The sequence below is a fragment of the Schistocerca serialis genome, chromosome 4, assembly GCF_023864345.2.
Source record: "Schistocerca serialis cubense isolate TAMUIC-IGC-003099 chromosome 4, iqSchSeri2.2, whole genome shotgun sequence".
NCBI lineage: Eukaryota > Metazoa > Arthropoda > Insecta > Orthoptera > Acrididae > Schistocerca > Schistocerca serialis.
This window is the reverse complement of record NC_064641.1, coordinates 513,981,016-514,004,254: the sequence shown is the minus strand read 5'-3', so window position 1 is coordinate 514,004,254 and position 23,239 is coordinate 513,981,016. Positions and strand designations below refer to the sequence as shown.

Sequence of the window (23,239 nt, the reverse complement as noted above, 5' to 3'; positions counted from 1 at the left end):
AAGCTATTGAAGGACTTATGACTACAATAGTGCAGAAATGTACATTGAACTGACAATTTAACTTAGCCTTCCACAAACCAGTTTTCACAGGGTGTGATGGTAGCTTGTAACAGAGTTTCTTTTAGTAATTCTGGGTGCAGTTTAACATAAAAAGTGAAAGAAGGTGCTTCGACTTTCTAAAATGCTTATAAATTGCAGAGACCTCTTCCTCGAGCTCCTTCTGTGTGAAATTCCCTTTCTGTACCATATAATAACATTTTTGAGCATACATCCTTCTTTGTTTTGTTTCGCACTTCTATCTTCCTTCTCTAACATACAAGCTGTCCCTGCAAACTGCAAACCGTTTGAGTCTGATAAATGTCCTTTCGTAGAAAAGAGGACTACAGTATCAATGTAGATAAGCTATTGCATTGTGTATGTACATACTGGGCATAAAGTTAAAATCAATTGAGAATCATCTTGCGAAGACCGGAATCCTCACGAAAAAGTGTTCGGGACAGCCATGCGAGCTGAGATCACATGACCTGCACTGACCTGACGTAACGGACAGTGTGTATAAACGGTGTAGTAACGGCCCGTGAGAATTCGCTCACATGTTTAATATAGTTCTGTCAGTAATGAGAATCAGATTGCAGTTATTTTGTAGGTACAAGTTTGCCCCTGTCTCCTTTCGTTTTAAACTTATTCCCTAAATTATTTTTTCGGGTTGTTACATCTACAGTTGCCGCTTTAGCTCATACAATACGGCAACTTCGACTTCTCTCGATTGCCTCAAATACTCTCAATAAAAATTAATTTTTTTCCTTAAACATGGGGTTTCCTATAAAACAGTTTTCTCTATTTAAAGGTGTGATATTTTAAATGGGATGTTCAATGTTCAATATTCCGTGTAGTAATTTATAAAAAAGAACAGTATTTTATATGTAATTGAGATAAGATCGATACTAAACAACAACGGGCGTCAAAGTTTAATTTATATCAAAACAGGTTAGTGCTAAGGTTGCAATATATTTAGTATCAAGTGGAAATTACTAATTGGTCTATAACTGAAGCTAAATAAATAACAAATATGTCTGTTGTTCCACAAAGAGTTTTGGTTTTTGACATGTACTCCACATTTTTGTTGACACTTGCTAGCAGTGATCACTGGCTGCTAGTGGTGCTAGTGTGTTTATCGTTGGTTTGTTTATGGCGATCGTAGTTTATGTATGTGAGAATGGATCAGGTTTTGTAAATAAAGTGGGTTGTGTTTGAAGACAAATATTTGTTTTTGTGTGCACTATTTAGAAGGCATTCTAGATATAAGTGTCTCTTGGAGTGCTGTTTGTAAACACAAGAGCTAGTGTCAAAAATGGAGGTCTCTATGGCTCAGTATCCTCCTGGTGATCCAAGGCTTGTTGACAAAATAGTTGGACAACTGAAATCTCAAGGGATCTTCGATAGATTCCGCAAAGAATGTATAGCTGATGTTGATACGAAGGTAAGCCGAGCCATAAATTTATTACTTATGTAGTTTTTAATACGCACTCATGAGCAGCAATGCTTTCAAAAAAATAAAAACCATACTAATTTTTGTGGAGCTCAATAAATTTCAGTAATGAAGAATTTCCGTAATTGTCTAGTTCACCCTACGTACAGACAATAAGACTGTGATTCGTAAGCTGTTGGAAACAATAAAGAAGATAGTAGATTAATTAAACTTATTCGGTATTCTTGCTTCATGGGATGTTAATAGATAACAAGTATAATGATTAGTTTTCCTGACAAAGAAAAATCGACATATAATCGGAACATTAGTGCACCTCGTCTGGCCAAGTTCGACATAGTTAAATCTTTACACTGCTTTTAAGCCTTTCTTTTCAGTGGCACTCCACAATAATTAAAACCCAATACCCGCTCGTATAAGATTTGACCTCAGAATTCTGATTTTACTGCATGCTGTTTCACTTTTTTTGCGTAGAACATATCTGAACGCACGTTAGATCTTTTGTAATCACCCCTCATGCCAATCATTGTCATAGAATGAATAGAGATGTAATGACGAAATAATTTCTCGTGTGGGTTTTGTTTATCAATCAAAAACTAAAGAAATATTTGATCATCACTGTTCTATTATTGCAGGGCAAATTGTAATTGGAATGTAAAGACAGGCAGTGCTCTAAAATCTAAAAGAAATATATTTGTATAATATGAAGCCTAGTTGAATAGTTTTTAATTCATATTCTTGCTGGTTAAAATAGGGAGTGTACAGAGTGAAAGCTTTCATTGTCGTGTAATATCCTACCACATACCTAAGGATTTCGATGTTTCAATGAGTTTTCAATGCATAATGCCATTAATGTTTTGTTAGAGTTGCATTTTTCTGTATTGATAGTGAGGTATTACTGTCTAGGCCTATATAGTCATAACTTCCATTGTAACTCTGTACCAGAGATCTCTCCCCCCCCCCTCTAAAAAAAAATACTAAAAAGAAGATATGTGCGGAGGGTTAGAAACACATACACAATAATTAATTAATCACGAATGCTGTTTTTAGATTCTTTACTCCACTGCCACTAATTAATTTCCAAAAATTCATAAATTCCCACATAATGACTGTATTGCTGTGTTTTATGCTCTTTTTAGTCATAATTTACGGGGAGGGAGAGCTAATTTGATTGGTAGTGTTGTCTGTGAACAAATTGAAACTGAATTACTTCTTGTGGTAGAGCTGCTGGTAATAAAAACCAGTGCCTCTCTTCTCATTGTAAATGGTGAGTCCAATTTTTATTATCTGGTGAAAATGACATTCTTACAGTAGCTTATAACACAACACATTCATTATAAGAACTGAAGTGGTTTAATTCCATAAGAACATGAGTGGTGTTTTCTTTCAGTCTTATATGACGATTCATCAGGTAAGTTATTCTGATTTTTTAATTTGACATGTGAATGTTAACTGAAACATTTATGTTGTAGTTCTCATTCATTACAGCCAGCCTACCAGAACCTACACCAAAGAGTAGAAACAAGTGTGTCAGCATTTCTTGCCCAACAAGAGTGGAAATCAGATCTTAATAAAAATCAAGTGCGGGATAGTCTGCGTAAGCATATTCATGAGTGAGTATTACATAACCACTGGATTTATAGATTTTATGTATAGGCACAAGTTCACAGGCTACAAAGCATAATGGTTGGTAGGGGATGCTGCTGCTATAGTAGCGACTGTAGTAAAGTAGTAGCAGTAGTTGTAGTGGTGGCAGTGGTAGTAGTAATAGCAGTAAAAGTGAAGGTTAGGAAGAGCTATAGTAGTACTTGAGAAATGCTGGTGTTTTCAATATCCATATTGGATCACTTTATGTTTTGTACATAGTCTTAACCATGGTAATGCTATATGTGTCATTAGCAAGACAACCCTCAGTAGAAGTTTAGCTATGACAGTAAAGACAAATAGGAATAATTATTTACTAGCATTTTATGGTCGAACATCATTTATACAAACTTAACGTGATCACAAAAGTTTGTGCTTGTAGGAATTTAGTTGTGGAATAATCCCGTTTTTATGCACTCCACATTGACAACAGACTGACACTCTGGCTAATCAGGATGTGGTATATAAAATAACATTAATGTTGAACTAACTTCATATTTCTTATGCAAATCCTTTACAGTGGATTTTTGACCTTTTTTTTTTTTTTTACTAGAGAAACCATGTCACAAAGTTATTGGCTATATGCCATTTTTTCTTCTATTTATTAAAACATTCTTTTCAGCTGTATTTTAATTCTTCTTCATTTATGTCGTATGCAGAATCAATTTCAAGACAATATTGTCTCGTCTTAGGTACCTATTAGGCATGTTTCACGAACCGAATGCCGTAGGTACTTTAAGTGTCGTTCCATCAAGGGAGACGCTAGTGGTGTGTGTGGCACATGCACCATAAGTGCCCCCCTTAATTCAATGGCAACTGCAATACTGGACATTCAATTCATGAAGCACACATGACAGGTACTTAAAGATGAGAGAATATTGTCTTGAAATCAAGTGTGAGTCGTACATACATGATATATACATATAAATAAAATTAAGAATGCAGCTACAAGGAAATTGCCTTTCATTGGAATAACCTATGCAAATTTACTGTAAAGCCACTCCACTTGTAAATTAGATCTCAGCCTGACTCCATCCTCAGCTGCTTCATTAACATTAGCAAAATATGTCTTGGGATTGCCACTTACTTTTACTGCCATTGTCATGGTAGGAGATGAATTAATGTGATTGCAGACATCTTTTATTTTATTTTCTGTTCTCACTGCTTTGACAAGAGCTGAATGTTCATTGTCTTCATTGATTAATTGTTACTGTGTGACTTCTCCTGTTGCTTATCTTTCTTTCTGTGTTTTATGGGTAATTGATGTGGAAACTGTTGTATTAATTATTTGTTGTTCTTTACAGTGAATATAAGAAACAGAGAACTGAACTAAAATTACCTTTGTTTTCCACCATATGTATATGATGCAAAGACAATATTCCACAAACTTTTTTTTTCTAGAACTGCTAACATTTTGTAAAGGTTTGAAGAAATAATTATAGCATGCAAAGAAAGTGGAGAAGGGGAAGTTGCAGAACCACAAGAGCAAATGAGTGTTTGCAGGAAGCACTCAGTACATAGTGGAATACAGAGTTTTGTATCTGTTGGTAGAACTGTGATATGTAATTATTATACAAAGAGAAAATTTCTCCAGAAAAAGCAAAATTTGCAGCAAACATTAAGGATGCTCCAAAATTTCTGAAGATGGATATTGGCCAAACAGAGAGGGTAAGAAAATTCAAATATCTTGGGGAGATAATTCAAGAAAATGCTTTGGAAAAATCTGCAATAGAGGAAAGGTTGCTTAAAATGACGAGAGCATATGGTATCAGCAGCAAGGACCTCTTCAATAAAAGTGCCTTTCCAGAAATGCAAAAATAAGGCATTACAACACAATAATGCAGCCAGAATGCCTATATAGAAGCCAATGCCTGGTATTAAACTGTAATTTAGATAAATTAGAAGTACCAGAAATGTGAATTATAAGGAAAATATTTGAACCACAAAAAACAGCAGGAGGTTGCAAATTATGAAGTAATGCACAAATATACCAAAATACAGAAAATATTTCAAACATAATGAAAAAAAGAAGACTCACGTTTTTTGGGCATCTGTTTCGAATGCAAGGCAGTTGATTAACTAAAAAGAGTTTCAAATACTTGTTGGGGTAAAAAGTTCACTACAACGAGGGTCAACGAAGTAAAAAAAGGATTTAGAGAGGAACAATATATGAATAGACGATATAAAGAACAGAGAAGCCTTTCAGGAAAAAGTATTGAAAATGGAAGGACTCCAAGGTAGGATAGCTAAAAAGACTGGGTCAAAATGGTCTGAAGACAGAAAGAAGAAACATAGTGAACACATGAAGGCATACTGGAAAAAAAGAAAAGAACAAAAAATGAAGAATTGAAACTGGAACATGGTCCTCAGAGGGCATATTCACACAAGGGGGAAAAAAGCCTCAGTAGTACATCTTAAGTTTGTATGCAGTTTTGAAACAGAATTTCTCCAAAAATTAATTAGATGTGTTATTAAAAAACATTAGGCCTAAGTAAACCTTCAATCATTATAGGAGTGGATGTATGTGAGTGTAGACTTTCCCGGCATATGTGCTCATGAAATCTCTGACTTCCATCTGGGTGGCTGCACTGAAATTCCATGATGTTTCCATCAGTGTTACTCTCTTCAAAACATTGTGAAATATGAATGCAGTGATCCAGATGCAGGCCCTAAAAGATTTCATCAGAGATGGTTATGTCTTTGGAACAAAAATAAAAAAAATTGTAAAACAGTCAGAATAAGCAGTAGTGGAAAGTATTGTAATGTTGTAAGCTTGTTGTAAAAAGAAAAGATAAGAAATCTCTGGCACATATGCATCATAATTAACAGCTGAAACTGTCAGATAATATTCATATGGAATGTTGTTACAGAACAGCCAATGAAGACCAATGGCAGAAGATTACTTTTCGGTACAGAAGGAAAAAAGATTATAAATGTCATAACTGTTTTACATATTTCCTATAGTTACAGACAAATCTTGCTGAGAAAATTTATCTCGGTAGTTTTGTAGAAAAGGCATAATAGGATTTTGAAGAAGCAATAGCAGGAAAATTTAATGGAATTTAATTGTGCCACACATACCTTTGTGAAGTAAGGAAAAATCATCTGATTTATAAATAGTGAAGAATGGTGACCATAGATCTCAATAACTGTTGACTTTCTCTTTGGCCAGCCCTGCTGGGGTCATCCAGTGTTTGAGGTGCTTTGCTGTCATAACAAAATGCAAGTTTAAATTGGTCCTGAGCTTGCTTAGTTAAGTTCATGTTAGCATATTCCACAGGCAATTCCATTCAGTTCGTTCCTGCCTCCCGGAGGAAGTTATTCACACGGTGGACTTGTATTGATGGATTATCGTCTTGAAACATGAACCCATTGCTGAAATGTTGATTGCTGGATTGGAAAAGAGGTAGAAGGATCCTGTCTCAGTAATGCACAACCTTCAAGTTACTCTTTATAGTAGTTATAGGTGTCCAACATCCATACATTATACAAGCCAAAAATATGAGAGGCGTACCTCCTTGCTCAACCCATGAGACGTACAGTAGTACCTGGCCGCCTTCATAGTCTGCTACAATGGTCTCATCAGTCGTCAGGCAGATTGTGCACTTTTAGAAAAAAGAACCCAATGCCATTGGTCCAGGTCCCAAACCAAATGTACCCTTTCCCAATTTCTTCACACACTATGGTACCAGGTGGTTTCTACAGTTGTTTGTTATGGACGGCAGGAGTCCAACCTGATTTGCATGTTGTTTTTGTTGACACCACCTTCCCAGTTTGCCTCAAAAGGTTGCACACAATCCATTTGCTTTCTCCTTGGGTATCAACAAGCAGTAATTTGCAGTTTGTGATCACCGTTGGTGGTGTTGACTTGTGGCAATCACCACAAGACAGACCACTGTGAGGCACATCTTCAGTGTTTTGTATGTCATTATAGCACCTGAATGTTCAGCTGACAAAGCTGTGGTGATCACCACTTTTTTTATTATTATTATTTCACAATTCCCTCGCTGACAACCTGTCCTGTGGGAAATAACCTTTTGAGGCATTTAACTGACAGAACAATGTAGAGCTAGTGCAAAATAAGTTCATACACACGCAGAAAAGCATTCCCCTCCTCAGCACTGGGTGAGTCCACACCTTTTCTCTGAATAGCAGCCACCTTGGTTTGCTGTCACATTCTGAGAACTGTGCTTCATCTGTTGGTAGTGGCCATCTCAGTTGTTTACATGCTAGCTGTAATTCAGAAGTTATGCTTGTGAGTTGAATTGCAACTGCCCTACCGCATGATGGATGGCGTGAGAGAACTCTCACCACTACAGTTGTGCCCTCCCCTATCACGTCATCTACACAGGTTATTTTGTGAACACACTGCACAAATCACATTTTCCCATTGATGATTAGAGGCAAAGTGCACTCCATTAAACTACACTGAGAATGGAGATTTATCTCTGTTACACAGGTGGCTGTACAAAGCAATCTCCTGTGGTCAAAAGAATATTGAGGAAAAAAATGCAAGTCATGGGGGTGATGCAAAAATCTCTCTGAGCAATTTAGTTGTTACAAAGTGTAATAAATTTGTAATCAACTTCTTTGCAAATAATAACTTCAATACATCTTTGTGAACTAAAAAGTTATAGAAAATGAAGTTTCTGTGTTTAAAAAAATCTTACACTTCCAGTTTTGGCGATCCACTTTTGGGACAGTGGTCCTGGGAAAGCAGCCATCTACAATTTCTTGAGTGTTCCATTTTCAAAACAGCCACTCTGGTAGGGCACAGTAAAAAGAACTTAAATGATGTTATTTTGTCATACATCAAAAATTGTCTGCAGTTTCATAAAAAATACAGAAAGATTTTAAAAGAGGTTTTTTCTATAAGAATGATGACTAGATCCATGACAACAGATCCTCAACACTAAATATTTGGATAGCATTGACAGTTCTTGCTGAGATATTTAGAACAGGTTGCTACATTTAACATAACGTCAAATGACTAGGTTATTTGAGGTATAGCAGAAGCTCAGATTGGCAAAGGAAACCAGTGATTCTTTTTTCAAGGGAATCATCTCAGCATTTACCTTAAGTGATTTTGCAGAAAACCTAAGAGTGGATGGCTGAAAGGATAACTGAAACAAGATCTTCCACATGTGAGTCCAGTGTCTTAACCTCTTTGCCAACCCATATAAGAATAAAGGCACCAGGCCACATAAACAAATTTAGTTGACTTACTATACATATATTGTTAAGCTTCATGTCTCTCATTATACGTACAGGCAAGTTTTGGGCTCATAATGAAATTTCTTCAATCTTTCATACAGTGATTGTCACAAAGGCTAGGCATTATTTGGATCTAGGTTATCATGGTCTCAAACCGGAATGTTTCTCATAATTTGCAAAAATGTGTTTTGGGCCATGTCAATAGAAACAGTCTTGTTCTGACAAATGTGACCCTTTCCCATGTACAAATTCAAACTAGGAAGCTGACTCATATTGTTTACTTAATCTCAAATAGATTGTGAAATTAGGCAGAAAGAAGCAAATGTTTATTGACATGTTTAATGCTAACGTGTTGGACTGAAATAATGCACACAATGGTAGGTTTGGACAGTTACGTGGAACACAGCAATAAAGTAACTATGTAACTCAGTTATGTCAGCATGGCATTGTCACACTGAAATTTTCCCTTATTTCACATTGTATCGCTTACTACAAACTGTGAAAATTTGTGATCCAAAAATTGGACAGCTGTCTGTTTGAAATGGGTTACTACTCTTAGAATTTGATCCCAAAATTCAGTAAAGGAATACAGTGCCTAACTAATGCATGTATTCTGTCCCTTGCTACAGCTGATCTGTTTTGAAATATGTATTTAGCTACTTTCTGTATGATCTGACTTTGGTAAACGATTAAATAAAGTTCATTCCAGTCAGCATTAAAAGTGACCAAAGCTGTGAAATAGTTTGGATAATTTCTTTCTGGCTGCATTTGTTCAGTTTATGCAGTGAGACCAAGCAAAGCAATTTAGCTGTGTAGTGGATCAGAAACCATCACTAAAACCAGGATTCTCATATTTGGAATAAACTTTTATACACTATTAGTCCTTTGTATGCATCAGTCCAAAACTGCTGTAAATTTCTGAGGAAAATTCATTTTTCTAAGTAGACTATTTTTATTTTTGAAGCAATTAGTTTGTTTCATGCTTAAAAAATATTAGATAACTTTACTCTCATCGGCATTTTCAAGCTGCCACTGTTACTTGTATCACAGTGGAAATCTGTAATCATACAGCATCTTACACTCCACACATTCTTACGTTCATAATTGATTGGGCATAACTATATCAGGTGTGAATTGTGCATGCAAAAAGAGATCTTGATTTTAAGACATTGACATTACCATTGGTAGTTTTACTTGAAATTGTGAAACTAATGTGCTTTAATGTGTTGTACACCGACACAGTGACAAACTTCCATGATCGCATTTTTCTCATTGTGTATATGGAATTTACATGTGACGTAGTTTTGCCTGAAACTACAATGATCATTAGAAACCTTTATTAACATCTGTGCATGCCATCTGAGAACAAGTAATGAACTTACTGCAACATTCATTGCTATTGCACACCAATGGCCAGAGGCTACCATCCCATGCATAGGCTGCCATTAACATCTCAACACAAACTGCTGTTTTTGGAGTGGTGCTGTGACCAGGAAGTGTGGGCTGTTGCTGCTTTGTGGTTCTGCACTACTCCTGATGACCATAGTCAGTGAATATGGCGGCCATCTGGGGAGCAGTTCGTTCTTCCAATGTTTTTGGAGAGGCACAATAGTGTTACCCTCAGATCATGGTGTAGTGTAGTGTAGGGAACCATCGGATGTGACATCAGGTCACTTCTGGTTGTGACTGAGTTCCTACGGCACAGCGGTATGTTGCAAACATCCTGTTTCTTCGTGCTGCCATATTTTACGGACTATAAGATGATATGAACTATAAGACACATCTTATTTTTTAAGCAATTTTTAAAACATATAACATTTTTACCATTTTTTGTTATTAGACTGCAAAGTCAAACAAAAAAATCTTAGTTTATAAAACCAAACTGCCCTGAAACTCATCATCTGAACTTTCTTCTTCTTGCTCATCACCATTGTCCTCTACACATGTAAGATGGTCTCCAGTGTCATTGAAAGCATTACTTTTACCACACTTCTTGAAAGATTTAACAGTAATATCTTCTCTCATTCTGGACCACAACTGTCTTATCCACTGACACACTTGTTTGATTGTAGGTCATCTTAAAGCTCCGTTTGGCATGAATTCATGTTGGGTTTCATCCATCATCCATTTGTTTCATACACTTTAAATGTTTTATTTATTGAAACGCAAAGAGATTGCAGTTGTGAAGTAAGTCGTCCTGGAATAACAGCAAGCACTGTTTTTCCCTGTCTCAATTTATCTCTCACAGAATTTTTCAAATGATTACTAAACTGATCTAGCGCAAGACAAGAACTCTTCTTCAATAAAGCACCTTTCCTTCTCTCCCACACTCTGTTAATCCTTAATTTCGTACCAGCCTCGTCCATCCAACGCTTGTCATGTACATGAATAACAACACCTGGCAGTATTTTAGTAGGTTTTGGCATTGCTTTGCACTTGAAAATGATCATTGAATTAAGTTTAGTACCATCAGCACAACATGAAAGGACAACGGTGTAGTGCATTTTTTGATGTCCACTTGTTTTTATAGTTACAGTTTCAGCGCCTTTCATGACAATGGCTTTGTTACATGGCACATCAGATGTCAGAGGAATTGGCGTAGTTCCACACTGGTTTTCTTTTGATGTTGAATAATAAAGTGATGGAAAGAGTGTTTTCTCTTCATACTCCTGTGGAATTTTCTGAGATATTTTAGTTTTGGTTTGCATGCTAAGTCCGCGACACTTCATTAACCTTTAGCACCAACCACTCTACCCTTAAAGTCCGTTAAGTTGCACTGTAATGCTGGCATATGAGTGTGTATGTGAATCATTTTTGTATTAATTCCAATGCCATTTTGATGGTGTTCTTGAATCCATTTCAAAATGTCATCTTCTAGTTTTGACCGTTTGGTATTCAGTCTTCTCCTTTTTTTTTCAGTTCTTTTTTACTAGCCTCCCAATTGCGAATGGTTTTTTTCTGTTGGTGGACGGCTGAAATTATGCTCAGTTGCTCTGTTTCTATGTGCTTCTGTATATGCTATTACTGTCACTTTATTGCCCGCATCATGCAGTGGTTAGCACACTGGACTTGCATTCAGGAGGGCAACGATTCAAACCCACATCTGACCAATCGGATTTAGGTTTTCTGTGATTTACCTAAATCGCTTCAGGCAAATGCCCAGATGGTTGCTGTGAAAGGGTATGGCCGACCTCATACTCCATCCTTCCCTAATCCCATGGGACCGATGGCCTCACTGTTCGGTCCCCTCCCCCGAATCGACCAACCAACCATCATATGGATACCTTTTATTTTTTCCATTACGAAATTAGCTAATAACAGAAATATTGTATTGTTACGAATAATACAAATAACTTTCAATCCAAGTTCACTGGCACTGTAGACTGTAATGACACATCATAGGCTACACAGTGTTCTGGGTTTGTGATGGCGGGATGGGAGGGAGATAGTGATAGCGAGCTTGTGAAACTCTTCCCAAGCAAATAAGTGCATGCATCCAGGCCATGGGGGGGGGGGGGGGCAATGCCATGTTGATAAGTGTGCTCATACTGCCAAGTTCATTGTAAATTTGAACTGATATTGTAATCGCGGCACTGAAATAATATCACATACACTCTCAGTGTGCGAAGTTTCTTCTGGATGCTTCTCTTTGTTTGTAAAACAGTGCAAAATCAAATTTTAAGTTTTCAGAGAAAATAGTTTTTTTATCACTGTAATTCTTTTGTAATACAATACTGAAAATTGATACAAACTGAAGAAAATGTGTTTAATTCAGAAGTATTGTGTTAATAAACGTGTTTCAGGTATTTTGATAAATTAAATGAACCAGAACTCAACAAATGTTTTTCTAATTATATCTGGCTGATGAATACCCTTTATTACTACTAAGAATATAAAAGCAGTGTAGTTCCTGGAATTATTTTTAATATTCTGCTGATCTACCCTCCATTTTGTCATGTCATAACCAAAATCAAGTCCAAACCTGCAAGGAGCGTTGTCAATGAAATGCAACACTTTGCATTGGAAGCACATTCATTACATCACCTACATAAACACAGAACAGCCTCTTGGATGGAAACTGCTTCTGTTTACGCAGGCACGCAATATTCCAGAATATGAAAACATTACAAACATAAGAAATTTTGGATTTTATTTGGTCACTCACAGTATACTAGCCAGCAACTGTAACTGCTACCCCATCACATGTGCGGCACATCTCACAGCATTGCTCTGTCATTTGGAGAAACAGAACCAACTGCTTAAGTAGTTCTCACTGGAGACAACTACATTAACCTAGATCTTGTCAGTGGCTCTCTGTGTGGCAGTGCCGGAGGATCCATATGTTAGGGTCATGTTGTCATAAGCCCTTCACGAAGATGAGCATCAGAGATAAGCACTCTCATTGAAGCTTTGTGATTGCCAAGTGGGCCTTCTGTTCCCTTGAACAGGTAGCTCCCATCATCAGTCTGTCCACCAGAACTGTGGTGGGGGCTTCATACAGGGTACATGAGTGATGTCTCCGCACTTTTTTCTTCTTGAGGAAGGGTCATAACCCTCGACTTCCATTTGTGACATCCAACAAGAGGTGAAGGATATGATACTGCCCAAAGTAATATTTTAATAACGTTTCTGATTGACCCACTTTCCACACTAGTGTGAAAATCCTTACCAAGACCTCCGAGCTGTATCTCACTGGCCACTGCTTAGCGTTATAGCATCTCAGTCTTCCTCGTGGGCATCTGGGGACCATATACAAGCCAACTTTCTTGCTTCTTCAGTATTGGGGATGAAGCATTTCACATAGTCATCCTGAGTATTGTCCATTTGAAATGGGAACACTGTATCCATTGTCATTTCAGCCCTGTGACCGTTGACCAGAAGGAGAATGATGTGAAGTCTGCTGTGTGTTGTTTCCCTGTGTTATTTATGAATTTCATGACAGGCAGAATTGTATCCCAATCTCTCAGTGAGCCATCAGTATACATTGAGTGCATATCTTTCAACAGATTAAAGCATTCTGAGAGGCCATTCATCTTTGGGTGGTAAGCAGTTATCACTCTATGGTTGATGTCACAATTTGAAATGAGCTCTGATACTAGTATTGACTAAAAGGAACCTTGCAATTTCCAGAGCTTCAGCAATTGGCACAGATTTGGTGACAGTAGTCAGTACAGACTATTATCCATTGATTCCAATTCGACAGTTTTGGGAACCTCCCGAAGAAGTCAATACCAGTCTGGTGGAATGGCACTGCTGCAGGCAGAATTGGTGTCAACTGCCCTGGAGGTAATTGCACCACATGCTTCTGTTGCTGACATTCCTTACAGTGGCTACCATAGTGTCCAATTAACCTGGTCAGTGATACCTGTGTCTTATTCTGTCTAGAGTATTCTGTATTCACAAATCACAGGTGACCAGATGTTGGAACTGGAAATACTTCAAAAGAGTTGTCCATTGTTGATCCAGGATGATGAGCAACCATTTCTGCCCCATAGTTCCTCTTCTACAGTATTCCATTTATTAATCAATATTCTCCTCTGGTTGACCCCTCATTCTCTAAAGCTTATATGATTTTTGGCGATGCTGTATCCTGTCTGTTCAGCAGCAATGTCTTCAATGCAGCAATGATTGAGATTTCATCCACACCGCTGTGTTCCAACAAGGATTTCTTGAAAGGCAGTAGTCTCCTTGTGTTTGCTTCCGCTTTTGTACATCACTGTGACATACTTGTGCAGGCTCAGAGCCCATCGCACCCTCGAGCAAGGTGGCGCAGTGGTTAGCACACTGGACGCATGTTCGGGAGGACGATGATTCAATCCCGCATCTGGCCATCCTGGTTTAAGTTTTCCTTGATTTCCCTAAATTGCTACAGGCAAATGAGCATCCTTCAGGCTAATCAGCCAGGATAGAGAATAGTGGTCTGTGACAAGGATGAATAGTTTGCTAAATAAATACAGCCAGAACTTGTTGATGGCCCAAAAAACTGCAAGGCACTCCTTTTCAATTGCAGAGTAGTTCATCTCGGTCTTGGAAAGTGCTGTGAAAGCATGAACTATCACCTTTCCAGCACCTTCCAGAATTTGCACAAGAACTGCACCTAGCCCATAACCACCACCAGTGCTGTAAATCTCTGTCATGGCATTCTCCTCATACAGTGCTAAGAGTGTAGAAATTGTTAACGTCTCCTTAAGGATAAGGAAAGATGTTTCTTTCACCTCATTCTGGAAAAAGTTGGCAGCTCTGTGCAGTATTTGTTCCAAGGGACATGCCTTGGGCAGAAGTCCTGTCTGGTTTACCGGCAGTACGAGAATATTCTGAGAAAACTTCTCACATCGCGAATGCGCCAAGGGGTGAGGAAATCTGCAACTACTCTTATTTTCTTTGTAGAAATTGTTAACGTCTCCTTAAGGATAAGGAAAAATGTTTCTTTCACCTCATTCTGGAAAAATTTGGCAGCCCTGTGCAGTATTTGTTCCAAAGGACATGCCTTGGGCAGAAGTCCTGTATGGTTTGCCGGCAGTACGAGAATATTCTGAGAAAACTTCTCACATCGCGAATGCGCCAAGGGGTGAGGAAATCTGCAACTACTCTTATTTTCTTTGGATAGAGATGAACTCCATTGCCATAAACTAGGTGCCACAAATTTTGATTTCAGAGGCAATAAGGACTCAGTGGAGGTCTGCAGTCTGAACACACTTCAACACAGCTGTCAGGCAGCATACATGTACTCCAAATGTCTTCAAAAAAATTACAATGTCATCCAGATAGCAAAGAAATGCCAGATGTATAAGGTGTCGAAGCAGGTTGACCAGCCAAAACTCGGATTGCTGGAGTGTTAAATAGCCCAAATGACAAAACTTTGAATTCATAAAGGTTGTCAGGCTCATCAACATCAGTCTGCCAGCAGCATGTCTGTGTGTTGTAGTTGAGAGCTACATTCCTTCATTCAAGTATTGGGGGTGTCATCAGTGTGTGGCAGTGGGTAGACATCTCTGTTTTATGATTTTTTTCAATGATCAGGAGTCAATGCAGAAACACCATGTGCCATCCTTAGTCTTCTTCACAAGGACCACAGTAGAAGACCTAGGACTCACCGAATGTTTAGTGATGCTGTTTCCTTGCAGCATCTTCTCCATTTCTTCTGAGCTAAGAATCATTCAGAAGTCTAGTGCACCCTGCATGTTGTTGTTGTTGTGGTCTTCAGTCCTGAGACTGGTTTGATGCAGCTCTTCATGCTAATCTATCCTGTGCAAGCCTCTTCATCTCCCAGTACTTACTGCAGCCTACATCCTTCTGAATCTGCTTAGTGTATTCATCTCTTGGTCTCCCTCTACGATTTTTACCCTCCATGCTGCCCTCCAGTACTGAATTGGTGATCCCTTGATGCCTCAGAACATGTCCTACCAACTGATCCCTTCTTCTAGTCAAGTTTTGCCACAAACTCCTCTTCTCCCCAATTCTGTTCAACACCTTCTCAAAAGTTATGTGGTCTACCCATCTAATCTTCAGCATTCTTCTGTAGCACCACATTTCGAAAGCTTCTATTCTCTTCTTGTCTAAACTACTTATCGTCCATGTTTCACTTCCATACATGGCTACACTCCATACAAATACTTTCAGAAACGACTTCCTGACACTTAAATCTATACTCGATGTTAACAAATTTCTCTTCTTCAGAAACACTTTCGTTGCCATTGCCGGTCTACATTTTATATCCTCTCTACTTCAACCATCATCAGTTATTTTGCTCCCCAAATAGCAAAACTCCTTTACTACTTTAAGTGTCTCATTTCCTAATCTAATTCCAGCAGCATCACCCGACTTAATTTGACTACATTCCATTATCCTCATTTTGCTTTTGTTGATGTTCATCTTATACCCTCCTTTCAAGACACTGTCCATTCCGTTCAACTGCTCTTCCAAGTCCTTTGCTGTCTCTGACATAATTACAATGTCATCGGCGAACCTCAAAGTTTTTATTTCTTCTCCATGTACTTTATACTCTGAACTTTTCTTTCATTTCCTTTACTGCTTGCTCAATATACAGATTGAATAGCATCGGGGATAGGCTACAACCCTGTCTCACTCCCTTCCCAACCACTGCTCCCCTTTCATGTCCCTCGACTCTTATAACTGCCATCTGCTTTCTGTACAAATTGTAAATAGCCTTTCGCTCTCTGTTTTTTACCCCTGCCACCTTCAGAATTTGAAAGAGAGTATTCCAGTCAACATTGTCAAAAGCTTTCTCTAAGTCTACAAATGCTAGAAATGTAGGTTTGCCTTTCCTTAATCTTTCTTCTAAGATAAGTCATAGGGTCAGTATTGCCTCACGTGTCCCATCATTTCTACGGCATCCAAACTGATCTTCCTCGAGGTCGGAGGTTTTTCCATTCGTCTGTAAAGAATTCGCGTTAGTATTTTGCAGCTGTGACTTATTAAACTGATAGTTCGGTAATTTTCACATCTGTCAACACCTGCTTTCTTTGGTATTGGAATTATTATATTCTTCATGAAATCTGAGGGAATTTCGCCTGTCTCATACATCTTGCTCACCAGATGGTAGAGTTTTGTCAGGACTGGCTCTCCCAAGGGTGTCAGTAGTTGTAATGGAATGTTATCTACTCCCGGGGCCTTGTATCAACTTAGGTCTTTCAGTGCTCTGTCAAACTCTTCATGCAGTATCATATCTCCCATTTCATCTTCATCTACCTCCACTTCTATTTCCATAATATTGTCCTCAAGAACATCGCCCCTGTACAGACCCTCTATATACTCCTTCCACCTTTCTGCTTCCCCTTCTTTGCTTAGAAGTGGGTTTCCATCTGAGCTCTTGATATTCATGCAAGTGGTTCTCTTTTCTCCAAAGCTCTCTTTAATTTTCCTGTATGCAGTACCTATCTTACCCCTCATGAGATAAGCCTCTACACCCTTACATTTGTCCTCTAGCCATCCCTGCTTAGCCATTCTGCACTTTCTGTCGATATCATTTTTGAGACGTTTGTATTCCTTTTTGCCTGCTTCACTTGCTGCATTTTTGTATTTTCTCCTTGCATCAATTAGATTCATTATGTCTTCTGTTACCCAAGGATTTCTACTAGCCCTCGTCTTTTTACCTACTTGAGCCTCTGCTGCCTTCACTATTTCATTCCTCAAAGCTACCTATTCTTCTACTGTATTTCTTTCCCCCATTCCTGTCAATTGTTCCCTTATGCTCTCCCTGAAACTCTGTACAACCTCTGGTTCTTTCAGTTTATCCAGGTCCCATCTCCTTAAATTCCCACCTTTTTGCAGTTTCTTCAGTTTTAATCTACAGTTCGTAACCAATAGATTGTGGTCAGAGTCCACATCTGCCCCTGGAAATGTCTTACAATTTAGAACCTGATTCCTAAATCTCTATCTTACCATTATATAATCTATCTGAAACCTTTTAGTATCTCCAGGGTTCTTCCATGTATACAACCTTCTTTCATGATTCTTGAACCAAGTGTTAGCTATGATTAAGTTACACTCTGTGCAAAATTCTACGAGGGTTGTTTTTTAAGGAAGGGCCGTTTTTATTTTTAAAAAAAGATACAAATACTTTTGTAAAAAAAATTTTATTTTCTGATTCTACACACTTTTACCTATTTTTCTACATAGTTGCCTTGTTTATTTAAGCACTTGTCATACCGTACAACTAAGTTTTTAATTCCCTCTTTAAAGAATTCGGCCGCCTGCTCCGACAGCTAAGAGTTCACGGCCGCTTTCACTTCATCGTCGTCATTGAAGCGCTGCCCGCCAAAATGGTGTTTCAGGTACCGGAAAAGGTGAAAATTGCTAGGAGCAAGGTCAGGGCTGTATGGTGCATGGTCCAAAACTTCCCAGCCAAAAGAATCAATCAAATCCTGAGTCTTGTGAGAGGTGTGAGGCCTAGCGTTATCGTGCAGGAGCAGAACTCCTTTTGTCAGCATGCCGCGCCTTTTGTTTTGAATTGCTCTGCGGAGCTTCTTTAGAGTTGCACAGTAGGCATCTGAGTTGATTGTCGTTCCTCGTGGCATAAAGTTCACTAGCAAAACACCACGCCGGTCCCAGAACACAGTTGCCATAATCTTGCGCTTTGACAGCGTCTGTTTGGCTTTGACCTTGACGGATGAGGTTGTGTGTCGCCATTCCATCGATTGTCGCTTGCTTTCGGGAGTGATATGGGATACCCATGTTTCATCTCCAGTGACAATTTGACTCAACATGTCATCCCCTTCTTCCTCGTAACGAATCAAAAAGTCCGATGAAGTGGCAAATCTCTTACCTTTGTGGTCCTCAGTGAGGAGTCTGGGTACCCACCGAGAACACAGTTTCTTAAAGTTTAGGTTTTCAGACACAATTTTGTACAAAACCGATCTTGAAACTTGTGGAAATTCCAAAGAAAGAGTGGAAATTGTGAATCTTCTGTCCTCACGAATCTTTGTTTCTACTGCAGCCACCAAATCATCAGTGATCACAGAGGGCCGGCCTGAGCGTTCTTCGTCATGGACGTTTTGACGGCCATTTTTAAACTCTCTAACTCGTTGACGCACTTTCACTCATTGCATTCAAGCCATAAACTTCTGTTAACTGACGATGAATTTCTGCAGCTGATAGGCTTCTCGCGGTCAAAAAACGTATCACTGACCGTATCTCACACGCGGCGGGTGATTCAATAATCGTAAACATTATAAAGTAGTGCAGCGATGCGTACGCGTCAGCTACAGAGCTGCAACTTGCATCAGTGTGAACGGGAAGGATGCCGGCATGGCGCGGTGGCTTGTTGCGGCATCCGCGCGAATACGGAACTATACGCGCGAACGGACCTTACTTAAAAAACAACCCCCGTACCATGCCTCTTCCTCTTTGATTTCTTAGCCCCAATCCATATTCACCTACTACGTTTCCTTCTCTTCCTTTTCCTACTGTCCAATTCCAGTCACCAATGACTATTAAATTTTCATCTCCCTTCACTACCTGAATACTTTCTTTTATCTCATCATACATTTCATCAATTTCTTCATCATCTGCAGAGCTAGTTGGCATATATACTTGCACTACTGTAGTAGGCCTGGGCTTTGTGTCTATCTTGGCCACAATAACGCGTTCACTGTGCTGTTTGTAGTAGCTTACCCGCACTCCTACTTTTTTTTTCATTATTAAACCTACTCCTGCATTACCCCTATTTGATTTTGTGTTTAGAACCCTGTATTCACCTGACCAAAAGTCTTGTTCCTCCTGCCACCGAACTTCACTAATTCCCACTATATCTAGCTTTAACCCATCCATTTCCCTTTTTAAATTTTCTAACCTACCTGCCCGATTAAGGGATCTGACATTCCACACTCCGATCGATAGAACGCCAGTTTTCTTTCTCCTGATAATGATGTCCTCTTGAGTAGTCCTCGCCCAGAGATCCGAATGGGGGACTATTTTACCCCTGGAATATTTTACCCAAGAGGACGCCATTATCATTTAATCATACAGTAAAGCTGCATGCCCTCGGGAAAAATTACGGCTGTAGTTTCCCCTTGCTTTCAGCCATTCACAGTACCAAAACAGCAAGGCCGTTTTGGTTAGTGTTACAGGGCCAAATCAGTCAATCATCCAGACTGTTGCCTCTGCAACTACTGAAAAGGCTGCTGCCCCTCTTCAGGAACCACGCGTTTGTCTGGCCTCTCAACAGATACCCTTCCGTTGTGGTTGCACCTACGGTACAGCTATCTGTATTGTTGAGGCACGCAAGCCTCCCCACCAACGGCAAGGTTCATGGGGGGGGGAGGGGGGGTGGTCCTGCATGTGTGTTGGGTAATTTGTGGGTGATCCCTAGTGCTGATACAGTGTTTTACCATTGGACATTTGGTCTGTCTGTGTTCCATTCCATATTTGAAATATTGTTGTTCCTCAGGTAGCCCAGATCCTGTTGGTATTTCAATAGAAACTACCTTCCATGCATTGTCTGTAGTGGTAGCAGAGCACGGCCTTTCAGCAATGGCTCTGAACTGTGCATCCTAGACTGGTTTGCACATACCTTTAGGGAACAAGCTTCACAGTTTAAGTTAGATATAAACTGATGACTGGAACTCTTCTTGTTGATGATGATGTGATAACAAAGTCTTCAGTGCCATACAACTGCTCAGAGCAATCTTTGTTTTGTGTGCTTGTTCGAATAACTTCATCAGTCTGGAGCTCTGATCTTCTTCAGTCTATGACTGCTTTTGATGCCTGCAAGAAGACCCATCTGAAAACAACATTATTGACTACAGTCATTTAAAACTACAAATTTGAAGGGCTGTGTTCTGTCATTGGTGGTTATTCTTGCAATACATTTTCCTCTCAGAAGTATTTATCATTTGCGATCTTCAGCACAATAGCTTTCATATCATGAAACATAGTCATTTTCAGCTAGAGATTATAAGCATTCAGAATTACTGAAAAACGAGCCCTGAATCAATTAGTACACAGACAGGTTGGCCATCATTGATGACATTCCCTGAGATCATGGTAAGTGTCATCTACAAAGTAGTTTCATCTGTAGTAACACCACCTCCATAGATGGTCACCCCACTTAGTGTTCCAGAATTCGCCGGCTAGAGAAGCAGCCGGGGAGCGACTTCATGTGGGATATGACTACGGGCTTCATCCCACTGGTCGGCATTAATTGTCTGCCGTTAATCAGCGTGAATAGGTCTGTTGTGGTGGTTGGTATCTTGCAGCATAATAGTCTTCGAACACTCATCTTCTTTCTCTGTAGTACCATACAGTGTGTCCAGGATGTCCACAGTGGAAACATATTGTTATGCTATCCTCCATGTTATAAATGTCTGTTCTTTTGTGAAAGTTGTCCTTGCTGGAAGAGCTGGTTTGTCATTTGACGGAGCATAAGTCCTAGTTGGCCAAGTCCATTCTTTGTTATGTGCTTGACTAGTGGCAGAGATTGGTGCTAGAGATTGATACACCTCTACTTAAACATTCCGAGTACCTCCTGACATACAGGGTCAGAATTTGTGGCTGATCTGTTGTGTACTGGGTCCAACATTTCTGGTTGTCATAAACTGCTGTATCTCTTCTCTTACTCTGACACATGAGAGACGGGGGTCTTGGCGGTCTTCCACAACTACCATAGAAATAACATTTGGGAGTCGGTCACACATCTTTCGTCTGGCTCTTTTCTGTTGCATTTTCTCAATGTGCTGGCAGATTGGCATTGTTGTGGTGTTGACATGTCTTCTGTAACTCCTTTTGTTAAATGAGAGATTTTGATGGCTTCTGTGATAATTGGATTTATAATGTGACATTGGCCAAAACATTCTGTAAAACTGCTCTGTTCGTCAGTTGGTCTTCTGCTAAGCAAAGCAGACTTGCTGCTGATTTTCACCAGATGTTTTCCTCAGTTCAGCCTGGAATTTGTCTCTATGTCATCCAAGTAAAAATACATATTTGTCAAACACAACATATCATCGCACCTGCTGCATTTAGTGTTCCAGTCAAATCGTGATGGACACAAGATATGCAGCAGAATGATGTACTGCTTATATTCCAGGTACTATTTGTGTTGGCAACAGCTTGCATGTAGCCTAATTGGAGCAACAGTTCCTCACTGACACTGAAAACAGTGTTACATGGATTCTGAAATTTTGTGAACTGCCGGGCCTCATTTGTAAAATGCTGGGGTGGGAAGATGGATGTAATGTATTATAAATTACTCCACATGTGGGGACAGCTGTTGCATGTCTGTCCTCCCCCCCCCCCCCCCCCCCCCCCCCAAAATCAGTGGCAAGCTGACTTTTTGTGGGGGTGCTGAAGATCATGATGTTGAGAGCTCCACATCCAAAATCATAATCACCATCATCAGAGTCATTGTGTTGTAGATATTCTGAAGTACCAGAGTGCACCACCAAACAATGTCACATCACAACCACGATTCTCCTGGGTGGAAGCACTGATATTTATACAGAAATATAATATCCCAGAACAACATAAGAAATGATAAATACTGAATAACAAATATTGCTGGTGATCGGATTTGAATTGGCGACCCACAGTGTGCCAGCAGTCACATTAACTGCTACTTCACTGTACGTGCAGCACAGCTCACAGAAATGTCATTCAAACTCACTTTTGCTAAAGAGAAAAAGATACTGCCACTTACCCAGTGGGAAACTCTGAGGCCCAGCTTCAAGCATTATTGCTAATTTAACAAGCTTACTACTTACTGAAATTCCACACTAAGAGTTCACTCCTAAAAACCATGTCTGGAAGAAATAGGAAGTGCTATTATTTAGTCATTCTATCAGATTATGAAGAGAAAGCTGTAGCTACCAGCTCAAGATGGTGTGACCAAACCCAACTATGTGAATGGGAATTTCACTCTCATGGATTGTTTTGGGAACAGTAGTATTCATTGCTTATAGTGGCTTGTTTGTTAGGACACAGTAGGTTTACTCTATTTGATATTGTTGTCTTCTCCAGGATTCAAATGCTGTATCACACAGTGCTCTTTTGTTCCAATGGCCAAACATAGACTCTGCTTCCACTTAGTCAGTGTAAATAGCAACAGGAACCCTATCTGGGCAAGTAGTCCTTCGTCTATCAATTACCTGGAGTTGTTTTGCGTGTACACACTCACATATTTCTATGTATCTGTCGTAGTGACAGTTGTGTGGTGGTTGAAAGGAACTTATTTGTAATCTTTGGTAAAGCAGTTTCAGAAGACACATTCAGAAAAATTTATACAAAAAGCTGGAGTCTCTCATGTAAGTAATTTGGTTGACAATCTCTGTTGCTATAAATAGCAGTTGAGTGTCTGGTAAACTATTCTACACTTGTAGATGATTATTTTATGTTTTACTGCTCCTCAACCAACCTCACAACTGCAACTTGTATGTTACAGTT

The 23,239-nt window shown here is 39.2% G+C and overlaps 1 protein-coding gene across 1 annotated transcript in view; it reads left to right on the top strand.

The window, feature by feature from the left end:
- The first annotated feature begins 1,181 nt into the window (after positions 1-1,181).
- The window catches only part of LOC126475242 (biorientation of chromosomes in cell division protein 1-like 1), a 90,679-nt gene continuing 68,621 nt past the window's right edge, over positions 1,182-23,239 (top strand). Inside the window, exons 1-2 of the mRNA XM_050102932.1 lie at positions 1,182-1,480; positions 2,975-3,099. Of these exons, the coding sequence (XP_049958889.1) occupies positions 1,352-1,480; positions 2,975-3,099 (254 nt within the window). The 5' untranslated portion in view covers positions 1,182-1,351. The remainder of the gene's footprint in view (positions 1,481-2,974; positions 3,100-23,239) is intronic.